Source organism: Piliocolobus tephrosceles, chromosome 2, assembly GCF_002776525.5.
Source record: "Piliocolobus tephrosceles isolate RC106 chromosome 2, ASM277652v3, whole genome shotgun sequence".
Classification (NCBI taxonomy): Eukaryota; Metazoa; Chordata; class Mammalia; order Primates; family Cercopithecidae; genus Piliocolobus; species Piliocolobus tephrosceles.
The window spans coordinates 97,210,471-97,226,268 of NC_045435.1; the positions used below are offsets into that span (position 1 = coordinate 97,210,471).

Below are 15,798 nucleotides of genomic sequence, written 5' to 3' on the forward strand. Positions count from 1 at the left end.
CCCACTGCCTCAGCACCACTGGAAGAAGCCCTGGGAATGTGGTCACATGTACATCCATTTCGTAAATTTTTAAAGAGAACCTATAAACCCATGTAAATCAGTTCAGATATCTCAAAATCTGCATTCAATCCAATTTATGGGAATGTCTCTGTTAATCTTTTTGAGACAGGGCCTCACTTCCTCACCCAGGCTGGAGTACACAGGGGCTCAATCACAGCTCACTGCAGCCTCCAACTCCTGGGCTCGGGTGATTCTCCCACCTCAGCCTCCTCTGTGTAGCTGACGTACCCTAAGAGTATGCCATCACACCCTGCCAATTTTCTGTATCTTTCGAAGAGATGGGGTTTTACCATGATGCCCAGGCTGGTGCTGAACTCCTGAGCTCAAGCAATCATTTTGCCTCTGCCTCCCAAAGTGCTGGGATTATGGGTGAGCCAACATGACAGCCAAGAGTATTTTTCAGTAGGCAATGAGAATCATTAAATCAGTTTAGGATGAAGCCACCAGCAATAATATATATATAAAAAAAAAATATGGCCAGGCACAGCGGCTCAGGCCTGTAATCCCAGCATTTTGGGGCGGGTCACATAAGGCCAGGAGTTGGGAGACCAGCCTGGCAAAACCGTCTCTACTACAAATGCAAACATTAGCCAGGTGTGGCGATGCACACCTGAAATGCCAGCTACGCTGGAGTCTGAGGCACAAGAATCGCCTGAACCCAGGAGGCAGAGGTTGCAGTGAACTGAGATGACACCACTGTACTCCAGCCTTAACAGGGAAAGACTCTCCCCCCTGCCCCACCCCCAGCAAAGACAAATACGGAGAGCATTTTTTTTTTTTTATACATACATACAACCCTCTCCTCTCCCAGAACCTGTAGGCAAGCTCACAAGAGGGGCAATTAATGTCTCTCGATGTGGGGAAGGGCCATCGCCTCTTCAGGGCTTCCAGGAAGTTAACCTAAGTGACAGGAACATTCTCAAAACTAAAAACCTAAGCTCTATAGAACTTACCCACACACATGGTAATTAAAGTCAAGATTATCAGGGCCTCAGAAAAACATTCCTGAGGTTACCACCTAAATATGTGCAACGACTTATATGTATTTTCAGGGAACAGATGTTCTCTACACAAAAGCAAGCTCAGGGAAACGCTCAAGTAAAAAGCAATGTACTTTATCTACAGTGGGCTTTAGAAGTACAATGCATTTCGAGACATGTATTTATTATTATACTTTGGTATGCAATCCCAGGTATTCTCATCTGGAGTAAAAAACCAAACTACATGAACAAAACTTTTAGAAACTGATGTTTATTTTCCATCAACCATTTTTCCATGTTGCTTAAGAGCCCGTGCAAGAACAGCTTAAGACCATTCAGTGGTTGCTCCTACCCATTCAGTGGCCTGAGCAGTGGGAGCTGCAGACCAGTCTTCCGTGGCAGGCTGAGCACTCCAGTCTTCTGTTAAGAAAATACCAAAAAAAGCCATCAGCTCTGTCCTCAAAGTAGTATTTTTCCTTACCCCACTCCCAACAGCAGTCTATCAGATGCTGTAGCACACTAGGATGAAAATCTCTTAAAGCTACTATAAAAGCCACAGAGATCATTAAAGTTAGAATAAAACTGAGAAGTTGCAAAATATCAGCTTCATGCTCTTCTATCCTGATACATACCAGTAGGGAACTGCTGAATAGGCACAGAGGGCACCTGTACACCTTCAGACCAGTCTGCAACCTCAGGCTGAGTAGCAGTGAACTCAGGAGCTGGAGCAGTCCATTCACCCTGAAATTCCTCCTTGGTCACTGCCTTTTCAGCAGCAGCCTGCTCTTCTTTTTCAATCTGTTTATTAAAAAAAAAGGGGGGGGGGGGAAGACTTACAGGGACTGACAAATTTTGCTTCCTAGAAGCACAGTCCAAGTTGTCCATTTTGCTTATGTAACCACAAGCCTTTGGAGAAGCTTACCTCTTCAGGATCTCTGTAGAAGTAGAGATCAGGCATGACCTCCCACGGGTGTTCACGGGAAATAGTGCCACGCATGCGCAGAACTTCCCGAGCCAGCATCCACCACATCAAACCCACTGAGTGAGCTCCCTGCCAAAAGTGACAGATTATTAAAAAGTGACACTTGGTCAAACCCAAACAAGAAGCATCTTCCTGGCTCCTACATCATCTAGGTACCAAAAGTACAGACATCTCTTAGTTTAAAAGCAACTGTAACAAGGAACATTATAATCAGGGATTTTCAACCAACCTTGTCTGCACATTGGAATCATAGGGATTGAAAAAAGCAAACAAACAAACAAAACCACACACAGAAAAAAAACAAAAAAAAAACCACACACAGAGTTTTCAGGACTTCACACACTACTACATGAGATCTCTGGGAGAAATGCCTGGACACTAGCATTGAAAAAAAAAAAAAATCTCCAGGCAATTCTTATGCACAACTAGGGTTATATATCAACCAATTTGAACCACACACAACCCACCTTTTTAGAATCTTACAGTAGAACCCATCAAGTTGGTGTAAAAACAGAAAGGCCAAATGCCTGAGGCCTGAGCAAGAAACATGGACAAAGGCAGAAGAAAATACACTATTTTCCAAATGTTTTCATCTCTCCACAAAGCTGTCATGCAGTAATGTTATACTTGTAGCAAGAATTACTATCAAACTCCACTCATTGGGCCAAAGACCCTTGTGGTGTTAGCGAAAAACTTGCCCCTCATGTAGCACACTACCTACACTTGCGAGTTCATCGGCCAGTCAGTGGCCTCAACTCCAAGCTCTAACAATGTGCACAGCAATGTTTTTTCTGGAGCATGCATTCGCAAACTCTAGATCATAAAATCATTACCTTGTTGTTGCATGGGATGGCAATGTCCACATAGCGCAGAGGAGAATCTGTGTTACACAGAGCAATGGTAGGTAGGTTAACATAAGATGCCTCCGTAAGAGGCTGGTGGTCGGCCCTGGGGTCAGTAACCACAAGAAGCCGTGGCTCCCGGAAAGCTGCCTGGATCTGGTTAGTGAAGGTTCCAGGAGTGAAGCGGCCAGCAATTGGAGTGGCTCCAGTGGCAGCAGCAAACTTCAGCACAGCCCTCTTTGAAGAATTTAAAAGTTAATGGTACTCCAGAGATATTTCATAGCAACTCCCCATATGCTGACACCAGTTCTGTAATCATATGAAAAAGCCTATCTAGCCAAAACCCTCGAATAACTCTTCCTCAAAAATGAAAGCAAAAAGCATTAATTCCTCTATGTTCTCTAGGTTAACTGAAAAGTACTTACAATGCCCTCACCTCTAGGCCCTCTGCTTGGAATGCACTTCCCACCCCCACTTCTCTCAGGTGTCTGGTTCACTGGCTTCCTTGTATCTAGAGGCTCCAGAACCACACTTGCCAGGTTCTAAGAACCAAGTGGGTGATTTTTTGAGTAAACTGAGCAGGACATTCACATGCCTCCAAGTTCCTCACGTGGTTGTGAGAACACATCTAACACAGAATAATCTTAGCACCAGCAGGAAGCACTTCTGGGCACTGGCCAACTTAATCACTACTACTCCATATAAAGCAAGCACATACCTAGCTTTCTTTAACCTCTCTTACTTCTCCAGAGACTTCCCGCGTACATTCAAAAAGACAGGCTTGTTTTTCTACTATTATTCCAAGCACCCAGCAACACTACCTGGCCCAATCTAGATGCTCAGTACATTTTTCTCAAGCAAGCAAGAACTGTCACTCAGTTTATTCTACAGCAATAACTAAAATTGCTTTTCTACTGTGTACCAAACTGTGTGGTCCCAGTATCAAGTCAGTTTCAGGAATAACCCTCCGCAAAAACATGCATGGGAACCTGTCCTGTCAACATTGAAATAAAGTCTTCACTATATGATTTTTAAATCTGTCAAAATAGTTGAGTTGAATAAAATCCTGTTAGAATTCTTAGAATTCAAGAAATCTACTAGTTTTCTTAACAGAAAAAATGTTAAAATAGAGCTGTGGCAAAAAAAAAAAAAAAAGATTCAAGTTTTACTAACCATTTCTTAAAAATACAAATTAAGGTATTTTTCATTCAAGTTGGCAAAGATGGCCTCACTCTTGTCACTCAGGTTGGAATGCAGTAGACAGTCTTGGCTCCCTGCTGCCTCAACCTCCTGGGTTCAAGCAATCTTCCCACCTCAGCCTCAGCTGAGCCTACAAGAATGCAACACCACACTCAGCCGGTTTTTATTTTTGGTAGAGACGTAGTCTTGCCACATTGCTCACCCTGGTCTCAAACTTCTGGGCTCAAAGCAAGCCACCAGTCTCGGCCTCACAAAGTACCCATATTACAAAAGCATGAGCCACCCACGACCAGTTTTGTTTTTTTTTTTTTTTAAAGAGACAGGATCTCACTCTGTGCCCCAGGCTTGGAGTGCAGTGACAAAATCATAACTTACTGCACGCAGCCCCCAACTCCTGGACTTGACGGATCTCTCGCCTCAGACTCCCAATTAACGGGAACTATAGGTGAATGCCACCATGACTGGCTAAGATTCCTAAAAAATTTTTGCTTATGAAACTTGGATAAGACAAAGACTACTGTCCTAATCTAATAAAATCTTACTGAAAAATGTTGCAGTTGACACCAAATTTCTGTCCCAGTATTTCATCGTTTTAAGGTAAAAACTCTATGGGAATATGTGATAAACCACTTTAATAGGATAATTTCTAGATATTTAGTGACACAAGTCTACACAGAATGAAATTATAAAGTTCAACATACTGCCAGATGCCCAGCATGTATGTTGAAAAGGTCTTACAGGCTGGGCACAGTGGCTCACGCCTGTAATCCTAACACTTTGGGAGGCTGAGGTGGGAGGATCACTTGAGGTCAGGAGTTCAAGACCAGCCTGGCCAAATGGTGAAACCATGTCTCTATTAAAAATACAAAAACCAGCTGGGCATGGTGGCACACGCCTGTAATCCCAGCTATTCGGGACGCCGAGGCAGGAGAATCCCTTGAACTCAGGAGGCAAAGGTTGCAATGAGCCAAGATCACACCACTGCACTCCAGGCTGGGCAAGGGGCTAGAGCAAGAGACTGTCTTAAAAACAAAACAAAAAAAAGAGGAAAGGCCATAAAGCGATTTCTATGGCTCAGTCCAACTTAAGATCTCTGAATAGTGGAATTTGAGTTATTTCTATTTTCTTATACCTTTCTGTGTGTCTCACAATGTCTGTAAGCTTCATTTCTATAATATAAAATCTAATCACTGTCCCACAAACCTGGCCAGTATTCCTGGAGGATATAACACTGACATCAGCAGGGTTTTCAATGGCAACAATGGCACGGGCCGCCAGCAGAAGCTTCTCCCAGGTCCTCTTCAGATTTATGATGTAGATGCCTAAGTGAGGGCAGAAGGATTTGTAACACTTGACCTGGCTGTGCAAACATTCTTTGCAAGTTCAGTGTATGTGGCAGTAAGTACTACCAAACTCCAGTCATAGAGGTAAGCTCTACTGGTGTTAGCGAAAATCCTGCCATTAATGTAGCACACTTCCGACACTCAGAAGTTCATGAGCCAAGACTGGCCTCCACCCTGAGCTTTAACAGTGTGCAGCCGAGATTCAGTTGGCTAAATCCATCTCTCCTTTCTCCTTCCCTGTACTTACTGTCCATCAGTGGTTCTTAAGAATCCACTTCCTGACTTTCTGCCACTCTTTCCCTTTTACCATCTTCACTGATGCAAGATTCATCCTAAATCTCCTTCACAGCATGTCACTCCCAAATCCTTGGTAGCTTTATCTCTAAAATAAGTGCCTTAGCCAACTTAATGCCTTCCCTCCTCTGGTTCTTCCAAGCTATATTGTTTATCCCCACCTCTTACCACACTTTCCACTCAAAATTCAGTTCAATAGCCTGTATAAGTACCTATGAAGTTGAAGGCACTATGGGAGCTATTAGAAACTCAGCTCATGAACTTTCTCAAGTTCACGACCCAACTCAAGTCCCATAACGCGGGCAACTGACGTATTCTTCCCCTGGAGCAGGAATCTTTTCTCCCAATAGCAATCAGAACATTTATTTAAAGTATGTTTTCAACCTAGGAGTCTGGTTTCATTTGAGGAAGAGATGATACAAAGAAACTACCCAGAACTAACCATGAGAATAAGCAAGGTCAAAATCTGTACTTACAGCTGGAGTAACAAAAAATTAAAGCAATGACTAACCATCACTTTTCCTTTTATAGATGTACTGTTCCATCTGGAAGTCAAGATTGGTGCCACCTAAGTGGGTTCCTGCTGCAAGGAACTTAAGGACATCTTCCTCCTTCATTTGCAGGACATCAAGGGCTCCGGACATTGTGAAAAGTTTCCCTTTAAGTTACGACGGGAATCTGAAATGAGAGCAATCTATTTCTTTTCATTCCAGTGAGTTAAGTGGGGTACACCCTTAAAAGCAACCATTTCCTACAGTATCAGGCATTGAGTTTACAGTGGCAAAGTAACCGATACATGTCGTGTATTAGGGAATAGCGCACATCTTACTGAGGAAATGATGTGGACTGCAGAATAACCGAATAAAAAAACTAAACGAAATTAGCGAATGGAAATTCAACACTTCTCCAGATAGGAATTAAGGTACAGTTCCGGATGCGCCAAGTTAACTAGATATACAAGAGTGTATTTGGAATATGGAAACTAAAGGCAAAAAATGTATGAATTGGTTTTAGATATTTTCAAGCAGATTGTAGGCGGGTGCTTTGGAATTACTTCGCTGTGCCGTCACCACTTGTTTGTCTCAAAACCCAAGAACCTTAACTCCTGACCCACACGGCGCGAACGGGAAAACCCAACCAGTCCAAGCCGCCGGTGTCTATCAGAGCCTGGGCCTCGACTCACCTCCGTGTGGGGGTCCGAAGGGATAGCAACACGGAATGTTAGTCCGCTTTCTGAACTCCCGCCCACACGCGGCCTGGCCCGAACCCCAGCTCCGAGCCTCCGCTGGAGGGCGACCTCCACCCGCTCCCGGGGCACTGTGGGAACCCGCCAGCCGGAGCCTGGCCACGTGCAGGCCGCAGACCTAAGGCGGGGCGCGCCGGGCGGGAGACAGACCCGGTCTGACCGGCTTTCATAACTAGTCTTCACACCCTTCATTTGAGCAGGAAAAGCTCATTTTTCTAGCCTTGGGAGGCGCCAGGGACACCACAAGATACTCACCCAGAACAACGCCGTATGGACCCCTCTGTAGGTAGCGCGGAAAGGACAGACGAAGGAAATGACGTTCTTATATACTCCGTTGTCAGCCAATGGCAAAGAAAGTCGAGCGGAAGAAGGGCGGAGCCGGAGAAGAGCGCTGCTGGGACTGGGCTCCTTCTTCAGGAAGGCGGGCTTGCGGCGCAGGCGCAGACTTCTGGGCAGTAGCCGGTAGCCGCGGCCTGGTAGGATCTGGGGAGATTGTGACTTTGGGGTTTCTAGTGCCACAGCGGCGCCCAGTGCATAATTCCTGTCCAGAGCGCGGAACTGAAGCTAGCCAGCCAGGCGGGGCGTTCTTACCCAGCTCCTTGTACCTGCGAATTTGAGCGGCTTTCTCGCCTAAGCTGCAGTTGCCTTACCTAAAACGTAGGAAGGTTTGTTCGACACAACAAACTGTTAGGTAAACAAAAACTTGAAGATTTATTTGATTTTCCTGAAGAACAGTTTAACAGGAAGTAATTCAGATTTAAATGTTCACTTAGGTGAAGTTTCCCTGAAAAAGTTAAAAAGGACAAGATTGAACAGATGGAATGGATTATATCTATCTGTCATCTACCTATCTTTTTTTTTTTTTTTTTTTTTTGGTCGAAGAAAAATTTTTGCAATATCTATCAGTAGGAGATAAGTTTGCCGGGCGCGGTGGCTTGTGCCTGTAATCCCAGCACTTTGGGAGGCCAAAGTGGATTGCCTGAGCTCAGAAGTTCAAGACTAGCCTGGGAAACATGGGGAGACCCCGTCTCCACAAAAAGTACAAAAATTAACCAATCATGGTGGTGCATGCCTGTAGTCCCAGCTACTCAGGAGGCTGAGGCGGGAGGATAGCTTGAGCCCAGAGGTCAAGGCTGCAGTGAATATGATTGCAGCGCTGCACTCCAGCCTGGGGAACAGAGTGAAATCCTATCTCCAAAAAACAAAAAATAGGAGTTAATTGAAGGGGCGCGATGGCTGTAATCCCAGCACTTTGGGAGGCTGATCTCTTGAGGCCAGGAGTTAGGAGACCAGCCTGGCCAACATGGTGAAACCCGGTATCTACTAAAAATTCAAAAATTAGCCGGGCATGGTGGTGCATGCCTGTAATCCCAGCTACCGGGGAGGCTGAGGCGGGAGAATTGCTTGAACCCAGGAGGCGGAGGTTGCGGTGAGCAGAGATTGCGCCATTCGCACTCCAGCCTGGGCGACAGAGCAAGACTCCGTCAAAAAAAAACATCGCCGGGCACGGTGGCTCAAGCCTGTAATCCCAGCACTTGGGGAGGCCGAGGCGGGCGGATCATGAGGTCAGGAGATCGAGACCATCCTGGCTAACACGGTGAAACCCCGTCTCAACTAAAAATACAAAACTTAGCCGGGCGTGGTGGCAGGCGCCTGTAATCCCAGCTACTCCGGAGGCTGAGGCAGGAGAATGCCGTGAACCCGGGAGGCAGACTTGCAATGAGCCGAGATTGCGCCACTGCACTCCAGCCTAGGCCACAGAGCGAGACTCCGTCCAAAAAAAAAAAAAAAAAAAATTGCAGATTCCTCTCTGTGGCCTGCTGAGTCAATCTGATTTGTGAGCCCACCCCAAAATGAACTCGTAGACCCTTAGGACAGCACATCCAGGTTCTCCTGCAAGTGGCTCTGCAGCTCCACTGAGGCCAGTATGATTTTCTGAGGAGCTTGGAAACCCTTGGACCCTAGCACAGGTCACCCCCAGGCTGCTCTGCTTCATCACTCAACAAGGCTAAAGCACCTGGGGTTTGAGGGACAAATTCAGAGAAGTCACAGCCCCTTGCTGCAAATGCCTCCCACTCACAAACTCAGGCCACAGCCCTCCTCAGAGCAAGGCCCCTGAGTCCCAAAACAATGCCCTGCCCCCTGCGCCCAAATGTACTCCTGCTTAACCCTTCAAGTGTGGATTGGGATTGTTGAGTAGTGAATGCAGCTCTGCAGGGTTCCTCCAGGGGTCTCAGCCTCGGCATTAGAATCACCTAGGGAGCTTTTAAAGTCTTGTATCTAGGCTGAACATATCAGAATTTTTGAGTGAGAGCCAAGCATCAATAGTTTTTAAAGCTCTAAAGGGGCTTCCCCACCACCCTCTGAACGTTCACTGCTAAAATGAACTGACAATAGGCAAACTAACAGGAGAAGAAACATATATATATATATATTTTTTTTTGAGACGGAGTTTCACTCTTGTTGCCCAATCTGGAGTGCAATGGCTCAATCTCAGCTCACCAAAACCTCTGCCTCTCAGGTTCAAGTGATTCTCCTGCCTCAGCCTCCCGAGTAGCTGGGATTATAGGCATGTGCCACCATACCCGGCTAATTTCGGATTTTTAGTAGAGATGGGGTTTCTCCATGTTGGTCAGGCTGGTCTTGAACTCCAGACCTCAGGTTATCTGCCCACCTCAGCCTCCCAAAGTGCTGGGATTACAGGCATGAGCCACCGTGCCAGGCCAAATATACACATTTATTAATGTGCTTATGCACAGGAGCCATACAAAATATAAGACTCAAGGGCCAGATGGCTGAAGCTTAAATAGCATCTACTTCACAGGGAAGGAAGATGGGATGGTAAACAATTTAGAGGGCTAGTGATTTGGGGAAGGATAGGAATGAGTTCAGAGAACAGAAAATTTGCCTGAGACAGAGTTCCTCTGAGCTCTGGGGGAAACAGCAGCAAATTACGGCGGGGTAAGGGGAGGAACTTCACTGTGACCAAAGATTGCCTTATTAGGCAGATAATGTTTCCTGGAAAATCTCTCAGAGCTGCCCTCAGAAAAATAGATGAAGAGTCTGTGTGGGCATGGTGATGACTTTTAGTCTTTTCTCTTCCCAGTGGTTAATATTTCCTGGTTACCTGATGATATTCCTAGGGAGGAAGTTTTAAGACTATTGTATTTATTCTGGAGGAACTTACCTTATTCAGATAAGGGAACTTCAGACAAAGCCCCTCCCTATGCTTTGGGAAAAGAGGGGATTGAGAGATGGGGTTAGGGGAAGGTCAGAAAGAAACCTTGGTTCTGACGCTATTTCAGAAGCCTTTCCGTTTTCTTTAATTCAAAGCACTCAGCATGCCAAAGTGCCCTATTCAGTCAGGGGTATCATTTTCTGAGCCCCAACATTTTCCAGATGATTCCAGTGTGCAGCCATATTGAGTTTAAAAACCACAATCCTAGACTCTAGAGTATTTCTTCTTTATCGTATTTATTTTTTTGAGACAGAGTCTCATTCTGTCACACAGGCTGGAGTGCGGTGGCGTGATCTCAGCTTACTGCAACCTCCGTCTCCCAGGCTCAAGCAATTCTCCAGCTTCATCCTCCTGAGTAGCTGGGACTACGGGCCCGCACCACCACATCTGGCCAATTTTTGTATTTTTGGTAGAGACAGAGTTTCGCTTTGTTGGCCAGGCTGGGTTGAACTCCTAGCCTCAAGTGATCAGCCCGCCTTGGCCTCCCAAAGTGCTAGGATTACAGGCATGAGCCACTGCGCCCGGCCTAGGGTATTTCTTGACTACCTAAGCTAATGGCTCCCGGGAGCAGAGAAGGAGAACTTAGAAGCTAGTTCTATCTAGAGGCTGTTGCATTGAGGCAGCTTTTTTTGGAGGGAGTGGTGACAAAAGCTGAAATTTAAGACACAGTGGATTGTTAAATTTTTTTTTTTTTTGAGACAGAGTTGCTATCTCCCAGGCTGGAGTGCAGTGGTGCAATTGCGACTCACTGCAGCCTCTGCCTTCCAGATTCAAGCAATTCTTGTGCCTCAGCTACCCAAATACTTGGGACTACAGGTGCACACCACTACATCTGGCTAAGTTTTTGTAGTTTTAGTAAAGACAGAGCTTTGCCATGTTGGCCAGGCTGGTCTTGAACTCCTGACCTCAAGTATCTCACCCTCCTTGGCCTCCCCAAGCGCTGGGATTATATGTGTGAGCCACTGTGCTCTGCTGGTTGTTAAATTTATTTATTTATTTTTTGAAGACAATCTCCCTCTGGAGTGCAATGGTGCCATCTCAGCTCACTGCAACCTCCACCTCCCAGGTTCAAGTGATTCTCCTGCCTCAACCTCCCAAGTAGCTGGAATTACAGGTGTGTGCCACCATGCCTGGCTAATTTTTGTATTTTTAGTAGAGATGGGTTTTCACCATGTTGGTCAAGCTGGTCTTGAACTCCTGACCTTGTGATCCGCCCACCTCAGCCTCCCAAAGTGCTGGGATTACAGGCATGAGCCATCACGCCCAGCCTGGTTGTTACATTTAATATCAACAATAAGTTAGAAGGCCCAGCGTGGTGGTGCACACCTGTAATCCCAGCACTTTGGGAGGCTGAGGTGGACAGATCCCTTGAGCCCAGGCGTTCGAGACTAGCCTGGGCAACATGGTAAAACCCTGTCTCTACTAAAAATACAAAAATATTAGCTGAGTGTGGTAATGCATGCCTGTAGTCCCAGCTACTTGGGAGGCTGAGGTGGGAGGACTGCTTGAGCCTGGGAGGTAGAGGCTTCAGTGGGCTGAGATTGTGCCACTGTACTCCAGCCTGTGGAATAGAGTGAGACCCTGTCTCAAAAAAACCAACAAGTTATAAATGCACACTGCTCAACCAGAAGTATATGGAAGAGGCATAAGGCATAAAACTGGTGAGCAGGTTTCAGTTTTGCAACCTCCCAGAGTCACTGCTGGGTTCCCTGTCTTGATTGGGCCCTCAGAACTGACTCACTCTAACCTCAGTTTGCCTCAAAATTATTTATCCTTTCTAACAGCTGGTTAAAGAAATTTCAGCCTCTCCTCATTTCTCTTGGGAGGAAGCAACTGAATGAAGTGAATCGAACGTTTCATTTGCACTCACATTTGCTAAGTGAGAAACCCTTATATGCCTTTTTAGACTGTCCATCGCTTAGAATCTACAGCTCTGGTCTTTCCTTTGCCTCAGAAATTGGGTAGACCTATATGTAATCAAGCCATCCAAGGTAACATCCAGTTTACAGAACATGTGTGAAATGGAGAAATGAGCTAAAACCATCAGAAAACAAATTCAGAAAATGGGACATTTTACAGGATGCTGGGGCTGAGAAAGCGTTACCTCAAAGACTGGCCCTTTGATACACCTAGAGAGACCTTAGACACTGCTTCAGAATCAAGGTTCCTCTAACTTTGTCTTGTTCCCCCATCCCCTCAGTCCCTACAAAGACAATGTAGAACAACAAAAGTGGGGAGAATGGTGGTGTCCTGGAATAGTTTTTGGTTTTTTTGTTTTCTGTTTTTTGAGACAGGGCCTTGCTCTGTCACCTGGGCTGGAGTGAGCCTGATCACGGCTCACTGCAGCCTTCACTTTCAGGGCTTAAGTGATTCTTCTGCCTCAGCCTTCTGAATAGCTGGGACTGCAGATGTGCCTCACCACGCCTGGCTGATTTTTTGATTTTTCCGTAGAGACAGAGTTTGACTATGTTGCCTAGGCTGGTCTCAAACTACTGGGCTCAAGTGATCTATCAGCCTTGGCTATCCAAAGGGCTGGGCCTACAGGCATGAGCCATTGTGCCCAGCGTAGAGATTTTTAAAACCAACTGCCAGCAGAGTGTGGTGGCTCATATCTGTACTATCAACCCTTTGGGAGGCTGAGGCAGGAGGATCACTTGAGGCTAGGAGTTTGAGACCAGTCTGGGCAACATTGCGAGATCTTGTCTCTGCAAAAAAAAATTTTTTTAATTGGCTGGGTGTGGTGGCGTGCACCTGTAGTCCCAGCTACTTGGGAGGCTGAGGTGGGAGGATTGCTTGAGCCTAGAAGTTCAAGGTTGCAGTGAACCATGATCATACCACTGCAGTGCATCCTGGGTGACAGAGCAAGACCCTGTCTCTAAAACATAAATAAATAAAAGACCAAATGCCTTGTATGGACCTTGTTTGAATTCTAATTGAAATAAACCAACTGTAAAAAATCATTTTTGAGACAGTCTGGGAAATGTGAATATGGATGATATGCAAAAAATGTGTTAAACTTTTCCAGGTGGGGTAGTGACATTGTACCTATGCTTAAAAAAGTCCATAATTTTTAGAGATGCATACTGAAGTATGCAAGGGTGAAATTATGTGATGTCTGGGATCTATCTCTAAAAGCTTCATAAAAGAAAAAGGAGGCCAGGCGTGGTGGCTCACGTCTATAATCCCAGCACTTTGGGAAGCCGAGGCAGGCGGATCATGAGGTCAGGAGATCAAGACCATCCTGGTTAACATGGTGAACCCCCAGCATCCTGGTAACATAACATGGTGAAACCCCATCTCTACTGAAAATACAAAAACTTAGCCAGGCATGGTGGCGGGCGCCTGTAGTCCCAGCTACTCGGGAGGCTGAGGAAGAGAATGGCGTGAACCCAGGAGACGGAGCTTGCAGTGAGCCGAGATCACGCCACCGCACTCCAGCAGCCTGGGTGATAGAGTGAGACTCTGTCTCAAAAAAGAAAAAAGAAAAAAAAACGAAAAAGGAGTGGCAGGGGCAGGGGACAGAGTTTGGGGAGAGAAGCAAGTGTGACAAAATCTTGGCAATTGCTCCATCTGAGCGATATGAATGAAGGGCTAGTAGACCATTGGCTCTCCTATTGTGATGGCTTGAAAGATTTCATAATCATGTATTCTTAGAAAGCAAGTGTAATATAGCTTGAAACCTTTGCTTCTGTGTCTTCTTTTGGCTCTAGCCCTACACTGCCTTATCTTTAGTCACCATATGACTATTTTCCTCCCACAGAGCCCCACCTCTAATGTGCTTTAAGTCTAAGGCAGCCAAGAAGGAACCATTAAAACAAAAAAAAAAAAGGTAATGGGCAATGTTTCCAAAGCCAGCTAACGCTCACTAGCCAATTCCTTTCCAAGCTTTAATAGTGAGACTGTGAGAGACGAAACAGCAGGCTACTTGCCACAGGACTCGGGATTCACAAAGACAAATTTTCTACCTCATGTTTAGAGAAAACTAGATGATTTCTCCTGATTTTATCGTATTTGTTTGCTCCCCTAAAAAACAAATGAAGAAAATACGAGGGGAATCTGGTGGCGGAAATTCACCTGCCAATGTAAGGCCAGGAAATCCGCACTGGTAAGAAGTCCATCTCTCTCGGCCTTATCTCTGTCCCTCCTCACTGGCATTAGGTTCCCTGCACTAGGGATGAGAGTCAAACGAGGCTGAGGAGGCAAGGGACATGGAACACCTGCTCTAGAGTCTAAGTTCTTAGGAAGCAGCCACTCCATCCAACTGTCCTCCCTTCTCCCCTGCTTCCCACAGCACAAGGCCTCACAACACACAGGTCACAGCATTGGAGGCTTGTGTGCCACTATGCTTATAATGGACCCTGCTTCATCCTTTCCCATACCCCTACCCAAATTACTATTTTAAATATGGTGTTTTTGGCCGGGCACGTTGGCTCAAGCCTGTAATCCCAGCACTTTGGGAGGCCGAGACGGGCGGATCACGAGGTCAGGAGATCGAGACCATCCTGGCTAACCCGGTGAAACCCCGTCTCTACTAAAAAATACAAAAAACTAGCCGGGCGAGGTGGCGGGCGCCTGTAGTCCCAGCTACTCGGGAGGCTGAGGCGGGAGAATGGCCTAAACCTGGGATGCGGAGCTTGCAGTGAGCTGACATCCAGCCACTGCACTCCAGCCTGGGCGACAGAGCGAGACTCCGTCTCAAAAAAAATAAATAAATAAATAAAATAAATAAATAAATAAGGTGTTTTAACCTAAAACCTAAAGTATAAACTGATTTTAACTTATACATCAACTTAATCTGTGTTATGGGTTGAATCGCATCCCCCCAAAAAATATATTGGCGTTCTAACCCCTAATACCTGCAAATGTGACCCTATTTGGAAATAGGGTCTAACAGATGTAATCAAATTAAAATGAAGTCATACTGGATTAGGATGAGTCCTAAGCCAATACCTAGTGTCCTTAAGAGAGAAATTTGGACGTAGAAACACACACAAGGGAAAAGGCATGCGAAGACAGAGGCAGAGATTGGAGTGATGTATTTACAAGCCAAGGAATGCCAGCCACCACTAGAAGGTGCAACAGGCAAAGCATGACTCCCCTTGAGCCTTCAGAGGTGCAATGCTGCTGACACATTGATTTCAGACTTCTGGCCTCCAGATTGAGAGTTATAAACCATTCAGACTGTGGCAATTTGTTGTGGCTGTCCTATGAAGCTAATACCACATTTCAGAAACATTTATTCATTAACCCTCACCACCACCTGAGGAGGCAGTAAACATTACTAACCCTGTTTCCGGCTGGGGGCACTGGCTCACACCTGTAATCCCAGCACTTTGGGAGGCTGAGGTGGGTGGATCACTTGAGGTCAGGAGTTCAAGACCAGCCTGGCCAGCATGGTGAAACCCCGTCTCTACTAAAAATACAAAAAATTAACCCAGCGTGGTGGCGCATGCCTGTAGTCCCAGCTACTCGGAAGGCTTAGGTGAGAGAATTGCTTGAACCCAGGAGCAGAGGTTGCAGTCAACTGAGATTGCACCATTGCACTCCAGCCTAGGCAACAGAACGACACTTTGTTCCCCACCCCCTAAAAAACCCCGAAAACTAACCCCATTT

General features: G+C 46.0%; 1 protein-coding gene and 2 non-coding genes across 4 annotated transcripts; all 3 read right to left on the reverse strand.

Moving 5' to 3' along the window:
- Positions 1-1,295: 1,295 nt before the first annotated feature.
- On the reverse strand, positions 1,296-7,355 carry RPSA (ribosomal protein SA). Of its 2 annotated transcripts, none has more exons than XM_023231502.1 (7): positions 7,203-7,355; positions 6,213-6,379; positions 5,268-5,386; positions 2,856-3,101; positions 1,963-2,091; positions 1,673-1,838; positions 1,296-1,460 (listed from the first exon to the last, which is right to left on the reverse strand). In XM_023231502.1, the coding sequence occupies exons 2-7, from the start codon at positions 6,343-6,345 to the stop codon at positions 1,366-1,368; spliced, it is 888 nt and encodes a 295-aa protein (XP_023087270.1). In that variant the 5' UTR covers positions 6,346-6,379; positions 7,203-7,355; the 3' UTR covers positions 1,296-1,365. The 2 variants fall into 2 exon arrangements, with proteins under 2 accessions (XP_023087270.1, XP_023087271.1); XM_023231503.1 differs by having other exon boundaries at positions 6,213-6,395; positions 7,203-7,295.
- On the reverse strand, positions 2,648-2,801 carry LOC111555619. Its single transcript, XR_002735574.1, has one exon. It is a non-coding gene; the product is annotated as a small nucleolar RNA SNORA62/SNORA6 family (small nucleolar RNA).
- LOC111555620 lies at positions 5,453-5,603 on the reverse strand. The gene has a single exon (XR_002735575.1). It is a non-coding gene; the product is annotated as a small nucleolar RNA SNORA62/SNORA6 family (small nucleolar RNA).
- Positions 7,356-15,798: the final 8,443 nt, after the last annotated feature.

Bases quoted from the DNA above. Each gene is read 5' to 3' on its own strand.
- RPSA (XM_023231502.1), bottom strand. From the start codon at position 6,345: ATGTCCGGAGCCCTTGATGTCCTGCAAATGAAGGAGGAAGATGTCCTT. The intron at 2,092-2,855 runs GTAATGATTTTA...CACTTTTGGCAG, and splicing joins CCATCCCATGCAACAACAAG to GGAGCTCACTCAGTGGGTTT. The intron at 1,461-1,672 runs GTATGTATCAGG...TTTTCTTAACAG, and splicing joins TATTCAGCAGTTCCCTACTG to AAGACTGGAGTGCTCAGCCT.